General features: G+C 56.5%; 3 protein-coding genes across 3 annotated transcripts in view; 2 read left to right on the forward strand and 1 right to left on the reverse strand.

Moving 5' to 3' along the window:
* LOC310887863 (olfactory receptor 14A16-like) overlaps positions 1 to 22,062 on the forward strand; it is a gene marked incomplete at its 3' end in the record, with an annotated part of 89,666 nt that overhangs the window by 28,686 nt on the left and 38,918 nt on the right. The window lies entirely within an intron of this gene.
* LOC310887708 (olfactory receptor 14A16-like) lies at positions 1,265 to 2,230 on the forward strand (the record flags this gene model as incomplete). The annotated part of the gene is made up of 1 exon (XM_083813884.1): positions 1,265 to 2,230. One exon carries the CDS (start codon positions 1,265 to 1,267, stop codon positions 2,228 to 2,230), a length of 966 nt encoding a protein of 321 aa, XP_083670010.1.
* On the reverse strand, positions 9,032 to 12,609 carry LOC310887709 (scavenger receptor cysteine-rich type 1 protein M130-like; the record flags this gene model as incomplete). Its single annotated transcript, XM_083813885.1, has 6 exons — positions 9,032 to 9,704; positions 10,183 to 10,540; positions 10,876 to 11,190; positions 11,272 to 11,598; positions 11,707 to 12,021; positions 12,249 to 12,609. 6 exons carry the CDS (start codon positions 12,607 to 12,609, stop codon positions 9,110 to 9,112), a joined length of 2,271 nt encoding a protein of 756 aa, XP_083670011.1. The 3' UTR covers positions 9,032 to 9,109.

Consider the following 22,062-nt stretch of genomic DNA (forward strand, 5'->3'; position numbering starts at 1 on the left):
TTCTTTCTCTTACACAGGGCTTATGGATATGTCAGCTCCTTGGAGCAGCAGGGAGGAGTTCAGCTGAGGATCAGACACTGGTGCTCAGCATCCTGCAGAGGAGGTGTCTGCAGGTGAACAAGGTGCTAAAGGCCCCTTCTAACCTGTGGGGCTTCTGGCAGGGAAGTCAAGGGGACTGAGAAATAATCTGGCTCTGCCTTTGCAAGTCCTGATCCTTAGGACACTTCATATCAGCCCGGAGACAAGGATGGTTACCCCTTTGAGAACATTGCCCAGCTGTAGTGGGAGAAGCTAAGTCCTATGGAATGGCATCAGTATGACCCCGTGTCACAGCCCATCTTCTGAAGAATGGGCATGAAGCCACTGCGCAGCCTTTCTGTACGATGGGTACAACTTGCCAAGGGCACACAGCACAGTGACAGTGTTGTTTCCTCCAGCCCCCTCCCTCCAATTCTCATGCCTGGAGAGAAAGAGCAGAGGACAGGCTGAGGTGAGAACAGGCTTTGTCTCAGTGGTTACTGGCTCGGTCACTTGGTCATTGAAGAGGGTAAAGAGGAAAGACTCTACAGCTACCTGAAAGGAAGTAGTGGGGTGCTGAGGGTCAGCCTCTTCTCGCAGATAACTAGCAGTAGGACAAGGGGGAATGGCTTCAAGTTGCACCGGGGGAGGTTCAGGTTGGAAATTAGGAGCAATGTTTTTCCCAGAAAGAGTGGTCAGGCATTGGAATGGCTTGCCAGGGAGGTGTTGGAGTCACCGTCCCTCGGTGTGTTTAAAGAAAGCTTGGACGTAGAGTACTTAAGGCCATAGTTTAGTTGGTGATATTGGTGATAGGAGGATGGTTGGACCAGATGATGTTGGAGGTCTTCTCCAACCTTAATGATTCTATGATTTTAAGGAGGTGAATCCCTCCCAGTGATCTTGTCTCAGGGGCAGATGGCCATGGGTGCCAACATAAATGCTGACTGCTGGGCTTGGAGATTGGCCCCACATGGACAGAGCTACCAGTTCCCTTCTCAAATCTTAGGCCATCCACCAACAGGAACCTCCCTAAAAGTGGGGGACTCTTTGAAGCCTCCAGGTTCCTCACAGTGCACTCAACCAACACAGAGCAGATTGCCAGCTGGGCAGCTGGAAGTATGCCATCCTGAGAAGGGGAGAATGAAAGTGAGTGTGCAAAGGGTCTGTCAGAAATGGAGTGAAATTTACTCAAAAACCCTGTCCTAATTTTCTGTCTTTTCCAACATGGACAGCCAACCATGCCCAGATGCAGCAAATGTCCAACAGCAGCTTTCCCACCGAGTTCCTCCTCCTGCCATTTGCAGACACACGCGACCTGCAGCTTCTGCACTTCGGGCTCTTCCTGGGCATCTACCTGGCTGCCCTCCTGGGCAACGGCCTCATCCTCACAGCCATAGCCTGCGACCACCGCCTCCACACCCCCATGTACTTCTTCCTCCTCAACCTCGCCCTCCTTGACCTGGGCACTATTACCACCACTGTCCCCAAAGCCATGGCCAATTCCCTCTGGGACACCAGGGCCATTTCCTTCTTTGGTTGTGCTACCCAGGTCTTTATGTTTGTCACATTTGTCACAGCAGAGTTTTATCTTGTCACCATCATGGCCTATGACTGCTACATTGCCATCTGCAAACCCCTGCACTACGAGACAATAATGGCCAGCAGAACTTGTGTCAACATGGCAGCAGCTGCCTGGGGCAGTGGCTTTCTCAATGCTGTGCTGCACACTGCCAATACATTTTCTCTCCCACTCTGCCAAGGCAATGTCCTGGACCAGTTCTTCTGTGAAATTCCCCAGATCCTCCAGCTCTCCTGCTCAGATGCCTACCTCAGAGAGGTTGGGCTTCTTGTGGTTAGTGCTGTTTTAGCATCTGGGTGTTTTGTTTTCCTTCTGGTGTCCTATGTTCAGATCTTCAGGTCAGTGCTGAGGATGCCTTCTGAGCAGGGACGGCACAAAGCCTTTTCCACGTGCCTCCCTCACCTGGCTGTGGTCTGCCTGTTTCTCAGCACTGCTGTTTTTACCTACCTGAAGCCCCCCTCCATCTCTTCCCCATCTCTCGACATTTTGCTGGCAGTTCTGTACTCGGTGATGCCTCCAGCAGTGAACCCCCTCATCTACAGCATGAAGAACAAGGAGCTCAAGGTTGCAATTAGGAAACAAATATGTGGGATATTTTTCAATACTCATAAAGATCCCTTCACTCTCCAATAATGAATCCCAGTACATCCCCTTCCATGCTTATGTTTATTACTTCCCTTCCCTTCCCTTCCCTTCCCTTCCCTTCCCTTCCCTTCCCTTCCCTTCCCTTCCCTTCCCTTCCCTTCCCTTCCCTTCCCTTCCCTTCCCTTCCCTTCCCTTCCCTTCCCTTCCCTTCCCTTCCCTTCCCTTCCCTTCCCTTCCCTTCCCTTCCCTTCCCTTCCCTTCCCTTCCCTTCCCTTCCCTTCCCTTCCCTTCCCTTCCCTTCCCTTCCCTTCCCTTCCCTTCCCTTCCCTTCCCTTCCCTTCCCTTCCCTTCCCTTCCCTTCCCTTCCCTTTTTTTATTCTCATTATGACTGCTTGTGTTCCTTACATTCCTACATAAATGTTTTAATTCCCCCCACTGCTATGAATAAATGGAACTGTTCTGTTGCATATGGAGGCTGTATAAATGTGCAACAACACTGTAAGTGAGTCACTGAAGACTCTCTCATAGCATCTGTGTAATAAAATGTAATCACACAAGTTCAATGCAAGGCCCTGCTAACCACAGCCCCCTCGCTCTGCAGAGCAGCCCCACCAGCTCGGGGGCTGTGGGCAGCATGGGCAGGGGCTGCAGGAATGGCTGCTCAGGCCAGCCCAGATGTGCTGGCCTGGGGCAAGGCTGTGTGGGACATGGGGTGTCCCGGGAGCAGAGCAGGGCACTGTGTGCGTGCGGTGGTGCTGCCTGAGGAGCCCCAGGGCCAGCAGTGTGGTGCTGTGCTATGTCTCGGAGCAGGGCTGGCCTGGGGGGCTGCAGGGTTTTTGGGGTAAGAGGGTGGGGGCAGAATCTGAGTGAGCCCAACTCCATAAGCCATTCCCAAGGGTTGCCATCAGTTCTTTCAGGACAGACAGTTTCTTAAGGTCATTTACTTTTGAGGGTACAGTCCCTTTCTCAGCCTTTACTATAATTTTCTGCAAAGTTCTCAACATTTCTCTAAAATGCACATTCAGTGCTTGATTCACTTTTTCACACAGAGGTGGCCATTTCGTTCAGGATGCCCTGGAGTTGCTAAAGGCTGTATGAAGAAACGTGAGCCTGGACATGTAGGAGTCCTTCTGAAGCACGAGCTGGTTGGCAGGCAGAGTACCTGAGGAATTGTGCAGGGCATCCTCTGCACCCACTGCTCCTGGGGGGGCTGGGAAGAGGCCTCACGAGCTCAACAGCTCCTTGTAGCCCTGTGGATGCTGGCTGTGAGGTCACTTCTGTCCCAGCCCCTGGCTGGCCAACAGCAGGGAGGCAGAGCCTCTGAGGTCATAAAGGCCACCAGAAAGCTGCCCCCAACAGGCTGACACATTAGGGGAGGCCAGGGGGAAGCTGGGTGAATAAAGGTGGGAGATTTAGGAGAGAGAATAGGGTCTTGGCTAAGAGAAAGGAAAGATTAGGAGGAGGTGAGAGGGGTTCAGGTAAGTCTGATGCTTCTGCAGCACTCACTGGGAAAATCTTCATGTTATGTCCTGGTAATATTTCTAACTAGTAACCCGAAAATCTAGTGCTACCCTAAATGCTCTCTCTCACCCTGAAAGGCATCCATTGCTCTAATCCTCAACCTCATTTCCTAACTTGAAGTCAAACCCCAAACACATTACTTGTTACCATTAGTCACAGCGTCATAGAATCATAAAAACACAGGGTTGGAAACAACCTACAAGATCATCTAGTCCAACCATCCTCCTAACACCAATACTACCCCCTAAGATACTAAATCATAGCTCGTAGCACCTCGTCCAGGTGCTTCTTGGACACTGCCAGGGATGGTGACTCCACCACCTCCCTGGGCAGGCCGTTCCGGTGCCTGACCACTCTTTGAGAGAAAAAGCTTTTTCTGATATCTAACCTAAATCTCCCCAGGCGCAACTTGTGGCCATTTCCTCGAGTCCTATCATTAGTTATCTGAGAGAAGAGGCCGACCCCTTCCTCATCACAACCTCCCTTCAGGAAGTTGTAGAGTGCAGTGAGGTCTCCCCTGAGCCTCCTCTTCTCCAGACTAAACAATTCCAGCTCCCTCAGCCGCTCCTCATGGGACTTGTGCTCCAGACCTCTCACCAGTTTTGTTGACCTTCCCTGGACACGCTCCAGTGCCTCAACATCCGTCTCGTATTGAGGGGCCCAAAACTGAACACAGTACTGCAGGTGTGGCCTCACCACAGCTGAGTACAGGGGGACGATCACCTCCCTGCTCCTGCTGGCTACACTATTTCTAATACAGGCCAGGATACCGTTGGTCTTCTTGGCCACCTAAGCATACTGCCAGCTAACGTTCAGCCAAGCATCGATCAACACTCCCAGGTCCTTTTCCTCTTCACAATCTTCTAGCCACTCTGTCCCAAGCCTATAGCATTACATGGGGTTGTTGTGGCCAAACTGCAGGACCTGGTGCTTGGCCTTGTTAAACCTCATCCCATTAGCTTCATCCCAGCCTATCCTGATCCCTCTGAAGGGCCACCCTACCCTCGGGCAGATCGACACTACCTCCCAACATGGTGTCCTCTGCAAACTTACAGAGGGTACACTCAATCCCCTCATCTAGGTCATCAACAAAGACATTAAACAAGATAGGCCCCAGTACCAAGGCCTGAGGGATGCCACTTGTAAAGGGACGCCAGCTGGACTTAACTCCATTAACCACAACTCGCTGGGCATGGCCCTCCAGCCAGTTCTTTACCCAGAGAAGGATATACCTGTCCAGGCCACGGGCAGCCAGTTTCCCCAGAGAATACTGTGGGAGACCATGTCAAAGGCTTTGCTGAAGTCTAAGGAGACTACATTAACAGCCCTTCCCTCATCTACCAGTCTGGTCATACGATCATATAACAGACCCCCACCAAGATGTCACCCCTACAGGCCTTTCCCCTCATTCTTATCCATTGACACTCAACTTTACCATTCCCAACCCCAAGCTCTTCAACATCAAAACACTCTTTAATATAAAGAGCAATACCACCACTCTTCCTTCCTTGTCAATCCCTTCTGAAGAGCTTGTAGCCATCTATCACAGTACCCTAGTCGTGGGAGTGATCCCACCATGCTTCATTACAGCAACTAGGTCAGAGTTAGCCTGTCTCACAATCCCTTTCAGCTCCTCCTGTTTGTTGCCCATACTGCATTCATTGGTGTAGATGCACTTCAGATGAGACATCTGCCTCATCCCCAGCTTCAGCATTGTTCCCCCAGGCACTTCTCTGGTGATCCCTGTTTTATCCCCTTCCCCCATCATAGCTAAAGCTCTCTCGATGAGTCCTGCTAGCTCCTGTGCTAGAATTCATTTCCCCCTTGAAACTCTTTGAACCTCTATGGTTCTACTTAGAGAAGCTCATAGAAGCTGAGTTTTGCATTTGAGACCAAAACAGTGTTGTTAACAGACCAGTGTTTCACTTACTGTTGAACCATATCAATGGGTTCTCCATCTCTCATGCTGCCCCCCACGACATGTAGGTTGGGGGTATGTAGGACAATGCAATGGGACACAGCCAGGACACTGGACCCAAAGGGATTAAATAGGTGCTCCAATAGGTGTTCCAGCCCACCATCCCACTACCAAAAGCACCTCTCAGCCTGGAGCAGAGGAGCCTGCTGGGGAAGAGCTGGAGGGCTGTGGGGACCCACCAGCAGGAGCTGGGAGGGCAGTTTGGGTGCCAAGTCCTGCCCAAGGGTCCAACCTTTCTCCCCGTTCAACTCCTGTACGGAAGGTATCTCTGCCCGTGGGTGCTGGGCAGGCATCCTTGGGCTCCATGGGAGCCCAAGGCAGCAGAGGGTGGGCACTGCCAGTGAGTGCCTCATGGGGCTTCACAGAGATCCACTTTGTCTGGAAACTGCCTGTGGCTGGCAGGACGGAAATGTCTCTGTCAGCAGGAATAGTGTCCAGGGACCAGGGCCTCTGGCAGCCCCACAGCCAGACACTGATCCTGCTGGTCCTAAGACGTGACCCTCCCCAACCGCTGTGTTTCTGAGCTCTGCTCCCCTGGATCAGCCTCAGGGAGGTGCCCCGACACCTGGGCAGGGAAGCACTGGATCTGGGGCAAAGCCCCCAGAGGGTTTTAATATAAACGTCTGCCAACACACAGCATAAAAACAGGGGAATATCAAGAGGGGAAATACCCATGTGTGTCTGCTGCCTGCTGGAAAAGGGAGACCGTTCCCTGGCGCTCACGGCTCTCCCAGTGGCACTGAGCTCTCCTCCCTCCTGGCTGCACCCAGCTGCTCAGCAGGGCTGGGCTCTGCTGGCCTGGGGCTCTGGGACCCTTGTGCATGGGGCTCCGTTGACACATCCTGGGTGTCCTCGTAGGGACATGCCAGAGACACCTCTTCAGCATCGTCATAGCCCATGCTTCCCGGGAAGGTGGACGAGGTGTCTCCCTCAGCTCCAGGGTCCCCAGTACTTCTCTGGGAGCGCAGGCTTCCCCCTGTAAGCATCAAGGCAGGCTGTTGTGGTTGGTCCTGTTGGGAGCCCTTTGGGGCTGTACATCACCTTCCTCCTCCTCGCCAGCCCTGAGACATTCGGCCCATTCTCCCAGCCCCCAGGAAATCTCCCAGGACAGGTTCCCCATGCTGGGAGATCAGGCTCTCGATACAACATGGACTTGCCTGGCGCTAGGGTTGGCACCAAGGAAGCGGCAGCGCTGCATTGCCCTCTCACCTGTGGCTGCATCCCTGGGCCCATCTCCCTCCTCTGGAATCCCGGGCACATCCCAGTCCCCCTGCCCAGGGACAGGATCCTCCCCAGGGTCAGAAACCTCCCCAGCATCGTCATAGCCATCTGCTGGGTCACCTCCAGGCAGGATAGGGATATCTGTAAGGAGAGGGCAGGTGGTGGCAGTGAGAAGAGACGTCCTGCAGAGCAGAGGATGGGAGGGTGTGCAGGGACACAGGGCTGACACGCTGCTGTTGTCAGGCCACAGCAGAGCCTTCATCCTTCCAGCTCTGATGATAGCACTCAGCAGCACTGCTGTCTGTCTGCAGGCAGGAGAGATGGAGCCCTTCCTCTCCTTCCCACTCCAGTCCCTGGGTCTGGCCCCAGACCATCCTCCTCCTCGCTGTGCCTGGGGTAGGACTGCAGCTGGGTCAAGGACCCCTCTGACGAGGAGCCTGCGGAGAGCTGCAGTGGGTGCTGTGGGATGAGCCCTGCTGCCCTGATTGGTGCTCGGCACTGCTGGGGATGGGCACCAACAGGGCTGGGGCTGCATGGGGAGGAGACCAGTTCCCTTGGGACGAGGTGCTTCTCAGAGAGGCTCCCAGAGCTGCCTTGGGACAGCCTCTTTGCTCAGCCCTTGGCTGTTCCCTAGGTGCAAGGCCAGGCAGAGAGGGGCTGTCCCCTCTGGGATGGGCAGAGCTGGTGGGGAAGAAGCTCCTCTGTTGGGCCCAGAACCACTGGATGCTCTCCCACAGACCCCACGGCCCAACGATTTCAGGGACCAAGGGCAGGAGCCGCAGGGGACAGCCCTGGTCTGGGGCAGGGAGAAAGGGCCCTGCAGATGTACCCCCACAGGGACATGTACCCACCTGAGAGACTGAACCTCGGCTGCTTGCCCCACGCCAGGCTGTAAGCGATCTCCTCGTACACGGCCTCAGGGAAGGGCTCCCCAGCTCTCCCGGAGCCTGGGGACAGAGGCAGGGCTGGTCTGGGGATAGGCGGAGAGGGACAGGACCCCACTGGGCTCCCCCAGCCCCATTCCCTGGGCCAGCACAGGGCCTTCCCCACAGCACAGCCCCACTGTGTTGTGTTGGCACTGTGGCCACAACCCCAGGGAAGGCAGCATCCCCATGGAGATGGTCTGGGGCAGCGTCAGCGTCGCACCATCCCTTTGGAGACAGCCCTTGTGCTGCTTTGTTCCCTGGGTCACGTCCCAGTGCAGACCCTGCACCAGCTCCTGCATTTCCCCTCCCCATGGAGCTGCTCCATCTCTGACCCACGCATCAATAGCACAGCCCGTGCCCTGTTGGGGGGTGGCTGGAACCACATTGATGGACCCTGCTGCCCCACGCTCCTCCTGCCAGTGCTGCCCAGAGCACTGCCAGCAGCACATCCTCCCTGTCTCCCTCAGCCCAGCTCTCCCATTTCTCTCCTTCACCCAGGACTCATGTCCTCGGGGTCTGGGTTCTCTCCACCCCTTGCTGCTGGTGCCCCATGGTCTATCATTCAGTGGGGCAGCACATGGGGCAGAAGGCAGCACACAGCTCTGTTTCTGTGTCCCTCACCAACACCCCCAACACATCCAACCCTGCCAGGAGGCATCTCCCCCCCAGGACCACTGGGGAAGGACCCACCTCTGCGCCGAGCCCTGGCGCTTCGCACCTGCCCAGCCAGGAGGGCCAGGAGCAGGCAGAGGAGGGCCCCCAGGATGATGCAGATGATGACAGGCACCGAGAGTCTCTCACTGGTGGTGGTCAGAGGGCCCCGGAGGGGAACTGCATGGGCAGGAACATGGGAGGGGCAGCATCAGGCATGGGAGAGGCTGGGGGCAGGACATGCCACTCCTGACCACAAAAGGCAGCAGGGGCTGGGGGGGACAGGGCTGGGTGATGGAGCAGCTCCCACCCTGCTGGGTACATCAAAGACTTCCCCCAGATCCCTCGATTTCCTGGGAGTCTCACAGTCCAGCAGGGAGCCCCTTCCCCTGGCTGTGGGTCACAGCCTGGCCATGGGCAGCCCCAGCCCCAGGAGAAGAACAACTTACCTGCTTGTGGGGGGGGTGTTGCTGTCCTGGGTGCAGCTGCAGGGGAGGAGAAGGAGAGCCAGGCTGAGAGGCCAGGCAGCCTCCCTGGCAGAAGGCCCCAACATGTGCCACCTGAATTGTCCCTTCTGCGGGGCTGGGCAGGGTGGCAGGGACAGGGCCCAGCACCACTGCTCTGGGCCGCTCACAGGACAGTGCAGGCAGCCCAGGGGATGTGCGGGGACATCCAGCCCCACAGAGGCTGCTCCCCACCCACCACCAGCCTCCCACTCTGCAGGGCCACCCCTGCTGGGCCATGCCAGGATCCAGCAGGGCAGACACCCAAGCGAGCTCCTTGCCAAGCCCCCAGAGATGTCTCCCAGCCCCACTGCTCACCTGAGCAATGCACAGCCGCATCTGCCTTATGCTGGCAGGCACCGCTGTCCCCTGGCTGGGCCCAGCAGTCCTGCAGAGACAGCTCCGTCCCCCTGCACTCCATCAGCCAGATGGGGCCCGTCCCCTCTCCAAAGGCAGCCTGGCCCAGGGCGTAGACCGCGGGGCCACAGCCCAGCTGCCTGCATGCCACCTCGGCGTCCCGCATGTCCCAGGCATTGTCACACAGCGTCCCCCAGGTGCCGCGGTGCCAGACCTCCACTCTGCCCGAGCAGCCGTCCTCGCCTCCCATGGCGCGGATCTTCTCCCTGTCTGGGGAGGCAGTGACCTCCCATGGCACCGGGACAGCTGGAACAGCCCTGCCAGGTGAGGGGGGGACATGCAGGGGCAGCTCCCTACCTGTGCACCTCGTGGAGTTGGGGCATGCAGCCACTTGTGGCCTTTCTGTCCATGTCCCAAAGGAAAGAGAAGTTGGGCTGAAGGGACTGCTTTGGGGGTCATGCATAAGAGAGCAGGGCTGACCTCTGCTTGCATGTCCCCATGCTGCCTGGGTCAGGGCAGCCGCAGAACCCCATTCATTCAGGGGACACAAACGTCACTGAAGGGGGACCTGAATGCGCATCCCCACAGGGTCCCTGGTTCACAGAGCAGCAGGAGGCTGTCCCTGGATGGAGGACTCCTGCAAGCCCTGCATGGTCTCCTCTGAGACCTTGCCTGGAGATGCCTCTACATCCCCCAGGAGCTGCTGAAAGCCTGACTGTTGACTGCTGCTGGTGGACGTGGGTGGCTCTGAGAGCTGAAGTCACCTTTGTGCCACCAGCAGCAAAAGGGTCTAATGCAGAAAGTCAAAGCCCCTTCTGGTTCCTTCTCTGCATTTGACCATACCCAGTGGGGAAGAGGACCTGGGGGCCTGATGAATCAGAGTTACCATTGCAGGTGATGTGGGCCTCTTCTCGGAGGTCTTCACACGACTGCGGATGCCAGGGAGCAGAGGGACACTGCCAGAAGGAGCTGTTGCTCTTCCCACACTCCACATGATCCAGCCACGCGGTGCCAGACAGCTTGGCATAGATTGAGGTTGGTTCCTGGTTCCCTTCATTTCCACAGCCCAGCTCCTTGCACACCAGTGACACTGTCTCGGTAGTCATCGAGTTGGAGCAAACGCTGCCCCACGTCCCGTTGTAGAAAACCTGCAGGCGCCCGGAGCAGCCGTCGCTGTTCTCCAGCCTCAGGGCCATGAACTCTGGAAGGAGGGAAGGCCCCACGGGGAACTGGCTGGTCTGGGGCTGGGGGATCAGAGGCTCCTCTGCACCCCAGGTGCTCGGGTATTTGGAGGCACAGCCAGCGAATCCCTCCTGCATCTGGGGGCACAGAGGTCTCTGACATACACCCCTGCCCTCCCCACTCACTGTCAGGATGAATGGACTCCCCAGGGACCCTGGGGTCTGTGTGAGGGTTTCCCCAGGATGGGCTTGGGCAGGGGATCCAATGCAGCCAGGGATGGCATCGGCCCTGCCCAGCCCTGTCCTCACCCCATCCTCCCAGGCCCCAGCTCACAGCCCCACTCCCAGCACAGACCTGAGCAGATGACTCCCGCGTCCTCCTTGTGCCCGCAGTTGTGCTGCCCCCATGCCCCAGCAGGGCAGTCCCAGAGAGCAGCTTCGGCCCCGGAGCAGTTGACGCCGTCCAGCCAGATCTGCCCGGAGCCCTCCCCGAACCGAGCGGAGCCGGCTGCCTCCAGGGCCCCTCCGCAGCCCAGCTGGCGGCAAACGACAGCGGCGTCGGCCAGGTCCCAGGCGTCGTCGCAGACGGTGCCCCAGCGCCCCTGGTAGTAGATCTCCACTCTCCCGGCACAGCGCCCGGCCCCGTCCGCCAGCCGGACCCGCCGGCTCCCTGCAGTGGGGAGAAGCCCCGGCCGTCAGGGGCTGGCTGCCCACCCGGCCCCACACCTAGGGGACTTGCAGCACCACTCACCCCGGCACACAGCCCCCACGTCTTCTGCGATCCCTGTTGCCATTGCGCTCTCGGGCAGGGAGGTGTTGCAGAGGCTCAGGTCAGCCTCATGCCCGGTGCACCGCACCCCGTGCAGCCCCACGGGGCCCAGCCCTCGCTCAGCTCTCGCGGGGGTGTAGGCTGCCTCTGCCTCTCCGCACTGCAGCTGCCGGCACACCACGCTGGCCTCCTGCATGTCCCACTGCTCATCCAGGACTCTGCCCCACGTCCCGTGCTGGAAGACCTCCACGCGCCCGTCGCACCGGCTCCCTCCGCCCACCAGCCGCAGGGACATGGGGCGAGCCGGGCCTGGTGAGAGCAGAAATTCAGCCAGGCGCTGCCATGGGGTCCCCAGCTTTGGGTGGCCGTGTCACGCACCAGGGGCAAATGGACTTTGCAGCACTGCCCAGCACTCACCTGAGCAAATGACAGCAGCAGCATTCTCGTGGGAGCACAGCGAGGCCCCCAGGGCAGTCACCGGGCACTGCCCCAGGTGGGCTTCAGTCCCGTCACAGTGGAACGAGTCTCTCCAGACGGGGCCGCTTCCTCTCCCAAAATGCCCTCCTCCAGGAATGGACTCAGCAAAGCCACAGCCGAGGTGCCGACAGAGAACGTGGGCGTCCGAGAGGTCCCAGTGGGAGGCACAGAGGGTCCCCCACGTCCCCAGCACCTCGACCTCCACCCTGCCCGCACACGCTGTGCTGCCGTTCACCACCCTGAACCCTGTGTACTCTGGGGACAAAGGAGGGTGAGAGAGGCCACATTTGTGCTCTTGCTCCCAAAGGAGGTGCAGGAGAGGCCAAAGGGACAACATGCCTTTCTCCTCCTGCAGCACTCTTTTAGGGCTGCAGATCTCCCCCTCACCCCACCTGTCCCCCACCCACCACAGCCCAGTGCCCACCCTGCTCTCCTGCCTCCACCACAGACCCCGTGGGCACCATCCCACCCCATGTCCTTACGTGTGCAGGTGACACGTGGGCCACTGCTGTGGGTGCAGGGCTGCTCCCTGGGGGCTCTCCAGGGGCAGAAGAGGATGGTGGATTCATTCCCCACACACTGCAGCTCTCTGTCCCAGACAGGACCGGTCCCTTCTCCCAGGTGAGCTGCCCCATGCACGGACAGGGCTGTGCCACACTGCAGCTCCCTGCAGACCACCTCGGCAGCTTTGTCACCAAACTGGGAGTCACAGACAGCTTTCCACTGGTCCTTCTCATAGACCTCCACACTTCCTGAGCAGGGGCTGTTCCCTCCGACCAGCCGGACAAATCCTGGAGCAACCAAGGAGACCTGTGAGTTCCCAGAGACCTCTGGCACTTCCATGCCCACCTCCCACCTCATCCCTAAGGTGGCCACATGCAGAGCCCCACGGCCAGCCCAGCAGCTCTCAGTGGGTGCTGATGGCACAAACAGGTCAGGGCTGTCCTGCTGCTCCTCAGAAACCAGCCCAGCACCCATGGGCTGCCCTCTCTCCCAAGCCCCCAGCCGCAGGCACCGCTCAGACAAACTGCTGCTGCCCGGAGCCCCTGGGCTGCCCGGCCCCAGACCCAGCACTGCAGCACCCGCAGCACGTGGGCCCAGGGAAATGGGCCCAGGCACTGGGGGCTGCTGCAGCCTGCTCTGCCCCACCGGGCTCACGCCAGGCTGAGGAACCCCTTGGAGCTGCCAGAAAAGCCCCCTGTTCCCAGGGGCTGCTGGGGCTCTTGGGGAGCTGCTGTTAGATGGGGCACATCTGGGGAGCAGGTAAAGGGGGTCCTCAGGCAGGGACAGAATGTGGTGCTGGGCATGCACGTCCCCAGCCACCAGCTGGGCAGAGGGCTGGAGAGCAGACAGAGAGCAGCCCTGGACTGACACGAGCTCCCTGTGCAAAGACAGCCACTGAGGAGAGCCAGGAGGTGCTGGCACAGCCCCTGGGGCACAGGGCAGGCAGGAGACGCTGGGCAGTGGGTCAGCATGGCCTGGAGGGGCCATGTCTCCAGGGTTTGGCTCTCATGGAGTGACCCTGGGACAGGAACAAGGTGCTGCTTGCCACCCTGCTCCTCTGCCCAAGCCCAGTGCTCCTGCCCTCTGAGCAGCCCCCCTGCTTTGGCCGAGGTTCTCTTGTCTGATGGAGGTACAACCCAAAGGTCCTGGGTCATTGCACGCCCTTCCCTGAGGCTGCTGGTGGCTGGGGGAGTTGCTCTAGATTCCTCTGGCATAGGGACCAGCCTGCCAGACAGAGCCTGGGTGAATGGGAGGAGAAAGATGGAAACCAGCCAGCACAATGGGGAAGGGTGGGGGCTTTCCTCTCCCAGTCCCGGGCACCTCCCCAGGGTTGGCTGCTCCAGCTTCAGGGCCAGGCTGGGTGCGCTCCCACTGGGCTTTCCCCAGGGACAAGGGACACCAGCAGTGACAGACCCAGCTCAGAGTGCAACTTGACACACAGAGCCATGTTCTGGTGTCCACTTGTTGCTTCCTGAGGTCACAGCCAGGTCCCTTACAACTGTCCTGGTCCCAGAGGTAGAGAACAAGTTCAGTCCTTACCTGAGCATGTCACTCCAGCATCATCACTGTGAATACATTGTGTTTGACCCGATTTTGAGTATCTGCAGTCAGACAGGGCAGACTCGCTGCCATGACATCCAACAGCAACCATCGAAATGGAACCAGATCCTGGCCCAAAGTATCCATACTGAGGAGCTTCAAGAGCAACCCCACAGCCCAGCTGCCTACAAACCACTGCAGCATCGGACATGTCCCACGAATAACCACAAACGGTGCCCCACTGGCCCTGGAGTTTCACCTCCACTCTCCCAGCACAGCGCCTGCCGCCATCCGCCAGCCTCACCTCCGCAGCCCCTTCAAACAATGAAAGGGGAAGGGTCAGGAGAGCTTCGAGCCCCACACTGAGGGTGTGGGAGTGACCCCTGCCTGGGCAGAGTCACAGCCCCCATGGTGGGAGCCCTGTCCCCACGGGCTTTCCCAGGGTCAGTGGGGGATCCCTCCTATCCCCAGGGTTTGAGTTGGACTGGGGGTGCCCAGCTCCAGACCTCCTGGGACATTCACTGCCCCACAGCCCTCAGCACCTCCTCCCACCCCAGTGGCCCCCTGCCCCTGCACAGGGCCCACCCACACACCAATCCCAGTCCTGCACAGGGCTCCTTCTCCTCCTCAGCCCAGCACCCCCTGAACAGCCCCATTCCCCTAGGCTCATACATCCCTCTGTTCATCACTGTCCCCAGACACCTCCCAATACTATCACCACTGCTGGGACCTCCTGCGTGCCCAGGCGGTACTGAGTCGATAACAACGATCCCCCAGCCCACATGCTCTCCTGATCCCTGCTGTCAGCCCAGCCCCTGAGCTTGTCCAGGGCCCCCTGGAAGGACATGTGTCTGTCAAATCTGGGTACAGCTGCCTCAGTCCCCTTCTTTCTATGGGGTACAAGCTGCCCTCCTGGGGTCAGGGTTTCCCCAGATCCCAGGGGCAGGGAGCAGCATGCAACCCCTCTGGGGAACCCCAGACTTTGGCTGTGCCTTGGAGATCGCTGAGGACTGCTGTTACTGTCTGGGCCTCCTCCAGCTCCAGAGGGACAGTCCTGGGGAACAAGGAGGGTAACCGAAGACAAAAAAAAAAAAAATCTAGAAATGTAGCAAGGCATGGGCTGCCATAATCATGGGAGCTGTGGACATGGATTACTCTCTCCCACCCAGATAGGCACAGATAAAAGCACAGGGTTGAGGGACTGAGAACCTTCTGCCTCTCATTTCACTGGTGCCTGGAAAGCAACCCCACTCCCAGAGGGATTCCTATGATCCTGCTGCTGCCTGCTGGCCCTGGTCTATGGGAAAAAGCAGCTGGCACCTACCTCTGCATGGCTGCACCCAGAGCAGCAGCCACAGCACCCAAGGGGACAGGAGTCCCTCTGTCCCCATTCTGAGGCTCCTGCCTTCACAGCACGGCCCTGCTGCTGGAGCTCCTCGGACCCACGATGCAGTGGGGGTGATGAGGGAGCAATATATCTGTGCAGATGCTGTCCCAGCTGCAGGAGGAGCCAATCGAAGCAGCAGGCACCTTTTTAGACGTTATCGGCACTTATCTCCCCTCCGACGCAGCCCAGCTCTCCAATGAACTTCTCCAGCGCTCTTCATGACCATATATGAGGGACGGCTCCGCTGCGGGTCTCACGTCACTGCGGTGGGAGATCATCGTGGGGTAGGGCTGGGTGTGGGGGCAGATGGGTCTGACACCCCTTGCAGCCCGCTGTGGGGAGCGGGAGCACGGAGCATCTCCTGAGCTGTAGCGTGCAAGAGCCCAAGGTGCGATTGTCCGGCCGTCCCTGCGCCATGGGATCCACGGGGCTGGGCCTGCAGCGGGGCTGTGTCAGGCTGGGAAGGGCCCAGCCCCTGCCCCTGCTACAGCCCCCGCTGTGCTGGCAGCAGCAGCTGGGAAAGGCCCTTGGGCAGGGCCCGAGCCCCATGCCGGGAGCGCTGGCTGGCCCGTCCCTCCCCAGGGAGCCTCCTGTGGGGTCCTGGCAGCAGCCAGAGCTGGTCCAGGGCCTGCCCTGGCAGCAGAGCTGCAGCCCAGAGCCTCAGGCGTCTCCCTGGCTCTCAGCGTGTCACCCAGGGGCCGTTATTCCCCGCGGCGGGTCGGGAGCTGGAGCCCGCCTGCCACTGCAGGTGCACAAACCGCAGCCCACGTGACATGGCGCCCGGGCAGGAAGGCGGTGGTTTCCTCCTGGCCCCGTGCCCAGGCCTGGCCCTGCGCTGCCTCCCAGCCTCCTCACAGCACCAAGCCTGGCAGAGTCCAGTAAATCTTTGGACAATGCTCTCAGACATATAGCATATTTTATATATATATATATATATATATATGTATATAATATTTTTAGATAAAAATATATATTTTATAAACATATATGTTTTACAAATATATTATTATATTATTATATTTTATTAGTATAGATTATATATTTATAACATATATTTAAGTTACATATTATAATATATGTTGCATATATTATATTATATATATTATACGTTTTATTTATATTTATATAATATATTTTTATATTATATTATATATTATATTTTATTATTATTTTATACGTATTATATAAAAAAGTTTATTTTTATAAATATATATATTATATTTTTAAATATTTTAAATATATATTTATAGATTTTATATTTTTTTAGATACATCTAGTTTATTTTTTAGTCTGGAGGCTAAAGTTAGATTCACTGATCTTCAATTCTTTCCATTGCGGGATATTTCATTATTCTGTCCAACCCCGCTCCAGGTGATGCCATAGCATCCTCACCTGCCATGGGCCTGCTCCTGGCCTGTTTTCAGACAGCAATGACCTCACCAACACCTACACAAGTTCTTGGCCTGCTCCAGGCCTGCCAGCTCCTCAGGCACCAGTGACCTCACAGGTACCTGGACAATCCATGGGCCTTGCCCTGACCTATCAGCTAATTGATCACCAATGAGCTCCCCACAGACCCACACAAGCCATGTGCTTATTCCTGGCCTACTGGCTTCTCAGGCACCAGGGTCCTCACAGCATCTAGCACAGGCCATGTTTGCTCTCGGCCTATCAGCTACTCAGGCACCACTGGCAACACAGGAACATTCACCTGCCATGGGCCTGCTCCTGGCCTATCAGATATTCGGCTGACAGTGACCTCGTAAGCACAGATGATCTATTGGAAGATGTCAGTGTCCCTGCCCATGACAGGGGGTGGGTGCTCATGTTCAGCTGGCTGTTGACCAACATCCCCAGGTGCTTTTCTGCTGGGCAGCTTTCCAGCCACTCTTCCCCAAGCCTATGCTGCTGCATGGGGTTGTTATGATCCAAGTGCAGGAGCTGGCACTTAATCATTGTTGAATGTCATGTGATTGGACTCAGTCCATCAATCCAGCCTTTACAGCTCCCTCTGCAAACCTTTCCTACCCACAAGAAGATCAACTGTCCCACCTAACTTGTTATCATCTGCAAATGTACTGAGGGTGCACTTATTCCTCTCATTCAGATCATCCATCAGAATAGTAAACAAAACTGGACCCAGTACTGAGGCCTGGGGAGTGCCACCGGTGACTGTCCACCAACTGGACTGATCTCTTTTCACTCAGGCTCTTTGAGCATGGCCTTCCAGACAGTTCTTCAAGCAGCAAACTGTACACTTGTCCAAGCCATGAGAGGCCAGATGGGTTGTCATTCTGCAGGGCTGCTGCTGCTGAGTCCACATGGAGAAGATGTAGCTCCTTCTTTTATGCTTTTTCTAATGCCCTGTGCTCAGTCCTTTCAAACCAACTAAGCATGAATCTGGTGCTTGTGATGAGCTGGTGCTCAGCTCGTGTTCCAGTTACTTGCTAGCATGTATCATCGTTGTTGAGTTTGTACAGCATGGGCATTCTTGCATTCCCTTTTGTCTCTGTTTGCTTGAGTCTGCATTGTCAATGGTAGTTCAGGAAGACTGGAGGGAGTGGCTGCAGGGGAAGCATGAGGTTGCATCTGTCATGGTGGGACTTTGGTCAGCATTCACCGTGCAGTGACTCAAGTTGTGACAGAGCCAGGAGTTGCACAATTTGAGGGAATCCCAAAGGTAGTTCCTTCTTCAAGGGCGATGCCATCCTGAGTCTTGTCCTTGCCTGTGCAGCACCTGTCAAAGGGTCGATATAAGTTTCTCCTCAGAAAGGCCCCACCATGAGGGGCTGCCTAGAGCTGGGCTCCTCTCCACAGTTCTGACGCAGTCTTCTCCTGCAGGGGCTCTCCCTGGACTGCAGCCTCCTTCAGGCCACATCCACCTGCTCCCACACGGGGTCTTCCATCAGCTGCAGTGTGGAGATCTGCTCCAACAGGGGCCACCACAGAGGTACTGTAGCTTGGCTCAGGGCATGTGCTAACCCTGGTCTGGGCTGGAAAGCTCCCCAAAGTGCTCAGTGCAGTATTTCCTGCCTGTGGAGTTCAAGTAATAGTCAAACAAGTTGTGTGGAGTGCCCTGACACCCATCTGCACAGCCATGGGCCTCCTGCTGCTTCCTGATATCGTGAGGCACATCTGACTTCAGCAAAGCATCCCCACCCATCACCTCCTTGAGTCTTGTGACCTGTCCAGATCCATGTCACCTCACCTGCCTCCTCCAAGACCAAGTGATTGCTGCAGGACCTCTCAAGCCCTGCCCAGCTTCATGAGGCCAGACTGCTTCAGTTAGGTGACTAGATCATAGGAATGAAGGATTTGGGGATTAGGTGATCAGGTTAGGGTTTAGGGATTAGATCTTGCCTTCCAGGGTTAGTGGTTGGGCAGAGTATTAGAAGGAGGCCTGTGTTTTCTGCTTTTTGGGTTCTAGTCTGTGTCTAGTGTAGAGACTATGTTATTTGTTGGGATTTTCTTCAGGGCTCTGTTGAGGAATCATGTTAAGGCTGGAATTCAATGCTAGGGATGAAAGGCTGAGGAATAGGGTGAGAAATGAGCTATGGTAAGGCCTTATGGGTTTGGGACTTGGCTAACCCATGCCAGATGAGGTTTGAGGTTAGGGATAAGAGTAGTGGATTCCTTGCAGAGAGAGGGATAGCATTTAGATGTAGGGGGAGGGCTTACAGTTACTGCTTAGAAATATTGCCAGGGCTTGACATGAATGTTTTCCTAGTAAGTGTTGCAGCAGCACCAGCCTAACCTGAACCCCTCTCACCTCTTTTAGATCTTTCCTTTCAGTTAGCCAAGCCAATCTTATCTCCCATAGATTTCCCACCATTATTCTCCCAGCTTTCCCCTGGCCTCCCCTAATGTGTCACCCTGTTGGGGGCAGCTTTCTGATGGCCTTTATGACCTCAGAGGCTCTGCCTCCCTGCTGTTGGCCGGTCAGGGGTGGGACAGAAGTGACCTCACAGCCAGCACCCACAGGGCTACAAGGAGCTGTTGTGCTCAGGAGGCCTCTTCCCAGCCCACCCAGGAGCAGTGGGTGCAGGGGATGCCCTGCACAATCCCTCAGGTACTCTGCCTGCCAACCAGCTCGTTCTTCAGAAGGACTCCTACATGTCTGGACTCACATTTCCCTGGGAGTTCTTCAGCTCCTTCAGGGCATCCTGAAGGAAATGGCCACCTCAATACGCAAAAAAAAAAATATCAAGCCGTGAGCATACATGTTAGGGAAGTGTTCAAAACTCCTTGTGGTGGGCGAGAAAGTCTTCATGTCTAGATTTGTTTCATTCAGGTGCATTCCCAGGGCACATTGCCATCAAAGGAAAGTGACCTTGAGTCACTGTCCCGCAGGATGCCCCTAGGGAATATCTTATGGAACTTCTGCTCACTGGTAGTCATCTCTCCACACCCACATCCTGTGCACTCTCATATGGACAAGGAAAACATGGACTCCTGATATAATAATTCGATATCCCCCAAAGAAGGAAAAGTAAACCACTAGTGTGAGCTGTGGCAAAAGCCCAGTCTGGGAATGGTGTTTGCAAGGGGCTGCTCTGGGACCATTGCCCTGAGGCAGCATTTCCCAGAGTGTCCAGAGAACAATGGTCCAGCGCAGCCTCTGCTCTGCTGGTTCTCCCTTGTCTCTCCCAGGAGGCCAGCTCAGCCCAGCTCCTCAGCAGCTCTCCACACCTCCCTGTCCTCTCCCTAGCCCTGCCCAGCCCAGCAGAGCAGCCCAGGTTGGGCTGGCCCCAAAGCAGGAAATGGAGAAGTGGAGGTCAGTGGCAGTGTCTCTCCATCTACCGTCTGCAAGAGATTTCCCTCCCCCAGGCAGCCTGCAGCCCCCCACGCCAGCCCCACTCCCCAGCACAGCACAGCACCACACTGCTGGCCCTGGGGCTCCTCAGGCAGCACCACCGCACACACACAGCGCCCTGCTCTGCTCCTGGGACACCCCATGTCCCACACAGCCTTGCCCCAGCCCACCACGTCTGGGCTGGCCTGAGCAGCCATTCCTGCAGCCCCTGCCCATGCTGCCCACAGCCCCCGAGCTGGCGGTGCTGCTCTGCAGAGTGAGGGGGCTGTGGTGCGTGGGGCCGTGGGGGCACTCTGCAGGGCCGTGCTGGTCAGGCTGGGAAGGCAGAGCCAGCTGGTGGGGGGCACTGCCACTGACTGCCTCCCACACAAGTGGTTCTTTGGCCATGGAGGGTGCGCACAGATAGCCGGCCTTCTTCAGAGTCAGAGACTCATGGAATAGCCTGAACTGGAAGGGACCCACCAGGATCATCTAGTCCAACTCATTTCCAATGTCAGGAGAGATTTTGGGATGATTCACTTGATCCAGTCTATGAAATTTCACTGACTGAATAACTAATAATTTTCCCAACCACTTTCCCATTGCCTCATGTTGCAGAGCTCTGCGTTGTCTGTGGAACACAAATAATAATCATATTTCCTTCTGGATTACTGTATCATCAGTAAATGAAAGTAAAAAAAAGGAAAATGAAACAAAACAAAACAAATATATCTTGGTCTGTAGTGAGTTGCATTATCAGTGATATGCAGAAGAAGACAGGCATTTTATTGCTTGTGAAAAACATTCAGACAACGCTTTCCACACTGCATCCTTCAGCTCCTGGTTCCTCATGCTGTAGATGAGGGGGTTCGTTGCTGGGGGCACCACCGAGTACAGAACTGCCAGCAAAAGATTCAGGAATGAGGAGGACATGGAGGGGGGCTTCAGGTAGGAAAATGTGCCAGTGCTGATGTACAAGAAGACCATGACCAGGTGAGGGAAGCATGTGTAAAAGGCTTTGTGCCGGCCCTGATGCGAGGGGATCCTCAGCACTGCCCTGAATATATGCGCATAGGACAGCACAATAAAAAGAAAACACCCTAAAAGTGAACACGCAGTGACCACAATAAGAGCACAATAATGCAGAGACCACAATAATGTCCTGGGAGATTTCCTGGGGGCTGGGAGAATGGGCCGAATGTCTCAGGTTTGGCAAGGTGGAGGAAGGTGATGTACAGCCCCAAAGGGCTCCCCACAGGAACAACCACAGCAACCTGCCTTGATGTTTACAGGGGGAAGACTGCACTCCCAGAGAAGTACTGGGGCCCCTGAAGCTGAGGGAGATATCTCATCCCCGTTCCCGGGAAGCATGGGCTATGACGATGCTGAAGAGGTGTCTCTGGCATGTCCCCACGAGGACACCCAGGGTATGACACCAGAGTCCCATGCACAAGGGTCCCAGAACCCCAGGCCAGCAGAGCCCAGCCCTGCCGAGCAGCTGAGTGCAGCCAGGAGGGAGGAGAGCTCAGTGCCACTGGGAGAGCCGTGAGTGCCAGGGAACGGTCTCCCTTTTCCAGCAGGCAGCAGACACACATGGGTATTTCCCCTCTTGGTATTCCCCTGTTTTTATGCTGTGTGTTGGTATTTCCTCATATTAAAACCCTCTGGGGACTTTGTCTCAGATCCAGTGCTTCCCTACCCATGTTTCCGGGCATCTCCCTGAGATTGATGGAGGGGAGCAGAGTTCAGTGATACGTTGGTGGGGAAGGGGCACGTCTTCGGGCCAGCAAGATCAGGGTCAGGTTGTGGGGCTGCCAGAGCCCCTGGTTCCTGGACACTATTCCTGGTGACAGAGACATTTCCATCCTGCCAGCCACAGGCAGTTTCCAGGAAAAGTGGCTCTCTGTTAAGCCCCATGATGCACTCAGTAGCAGCACCCACCTTCTTCTTCCTTTGGCACCCTTGGAGCCCAAGGATGCCTGCCCAGCACCCACGGGCACAGAAAACTCTCCTGCAGGAGCTGAGTGGGCATAAGGGTTTTACCCTTGGGACAGACATGGCACTCAAACTGGCT

This window comes from Anser anser (genome assembly GCF_964211835.1).
Source record: "Anser anser genome assembly, chromosome: 29".
Lineage (NCBI taxonomy): Eukaryota > Metazoa > Chordata > Aves > Anseriformes > Anatidae > Anser > Anser anser.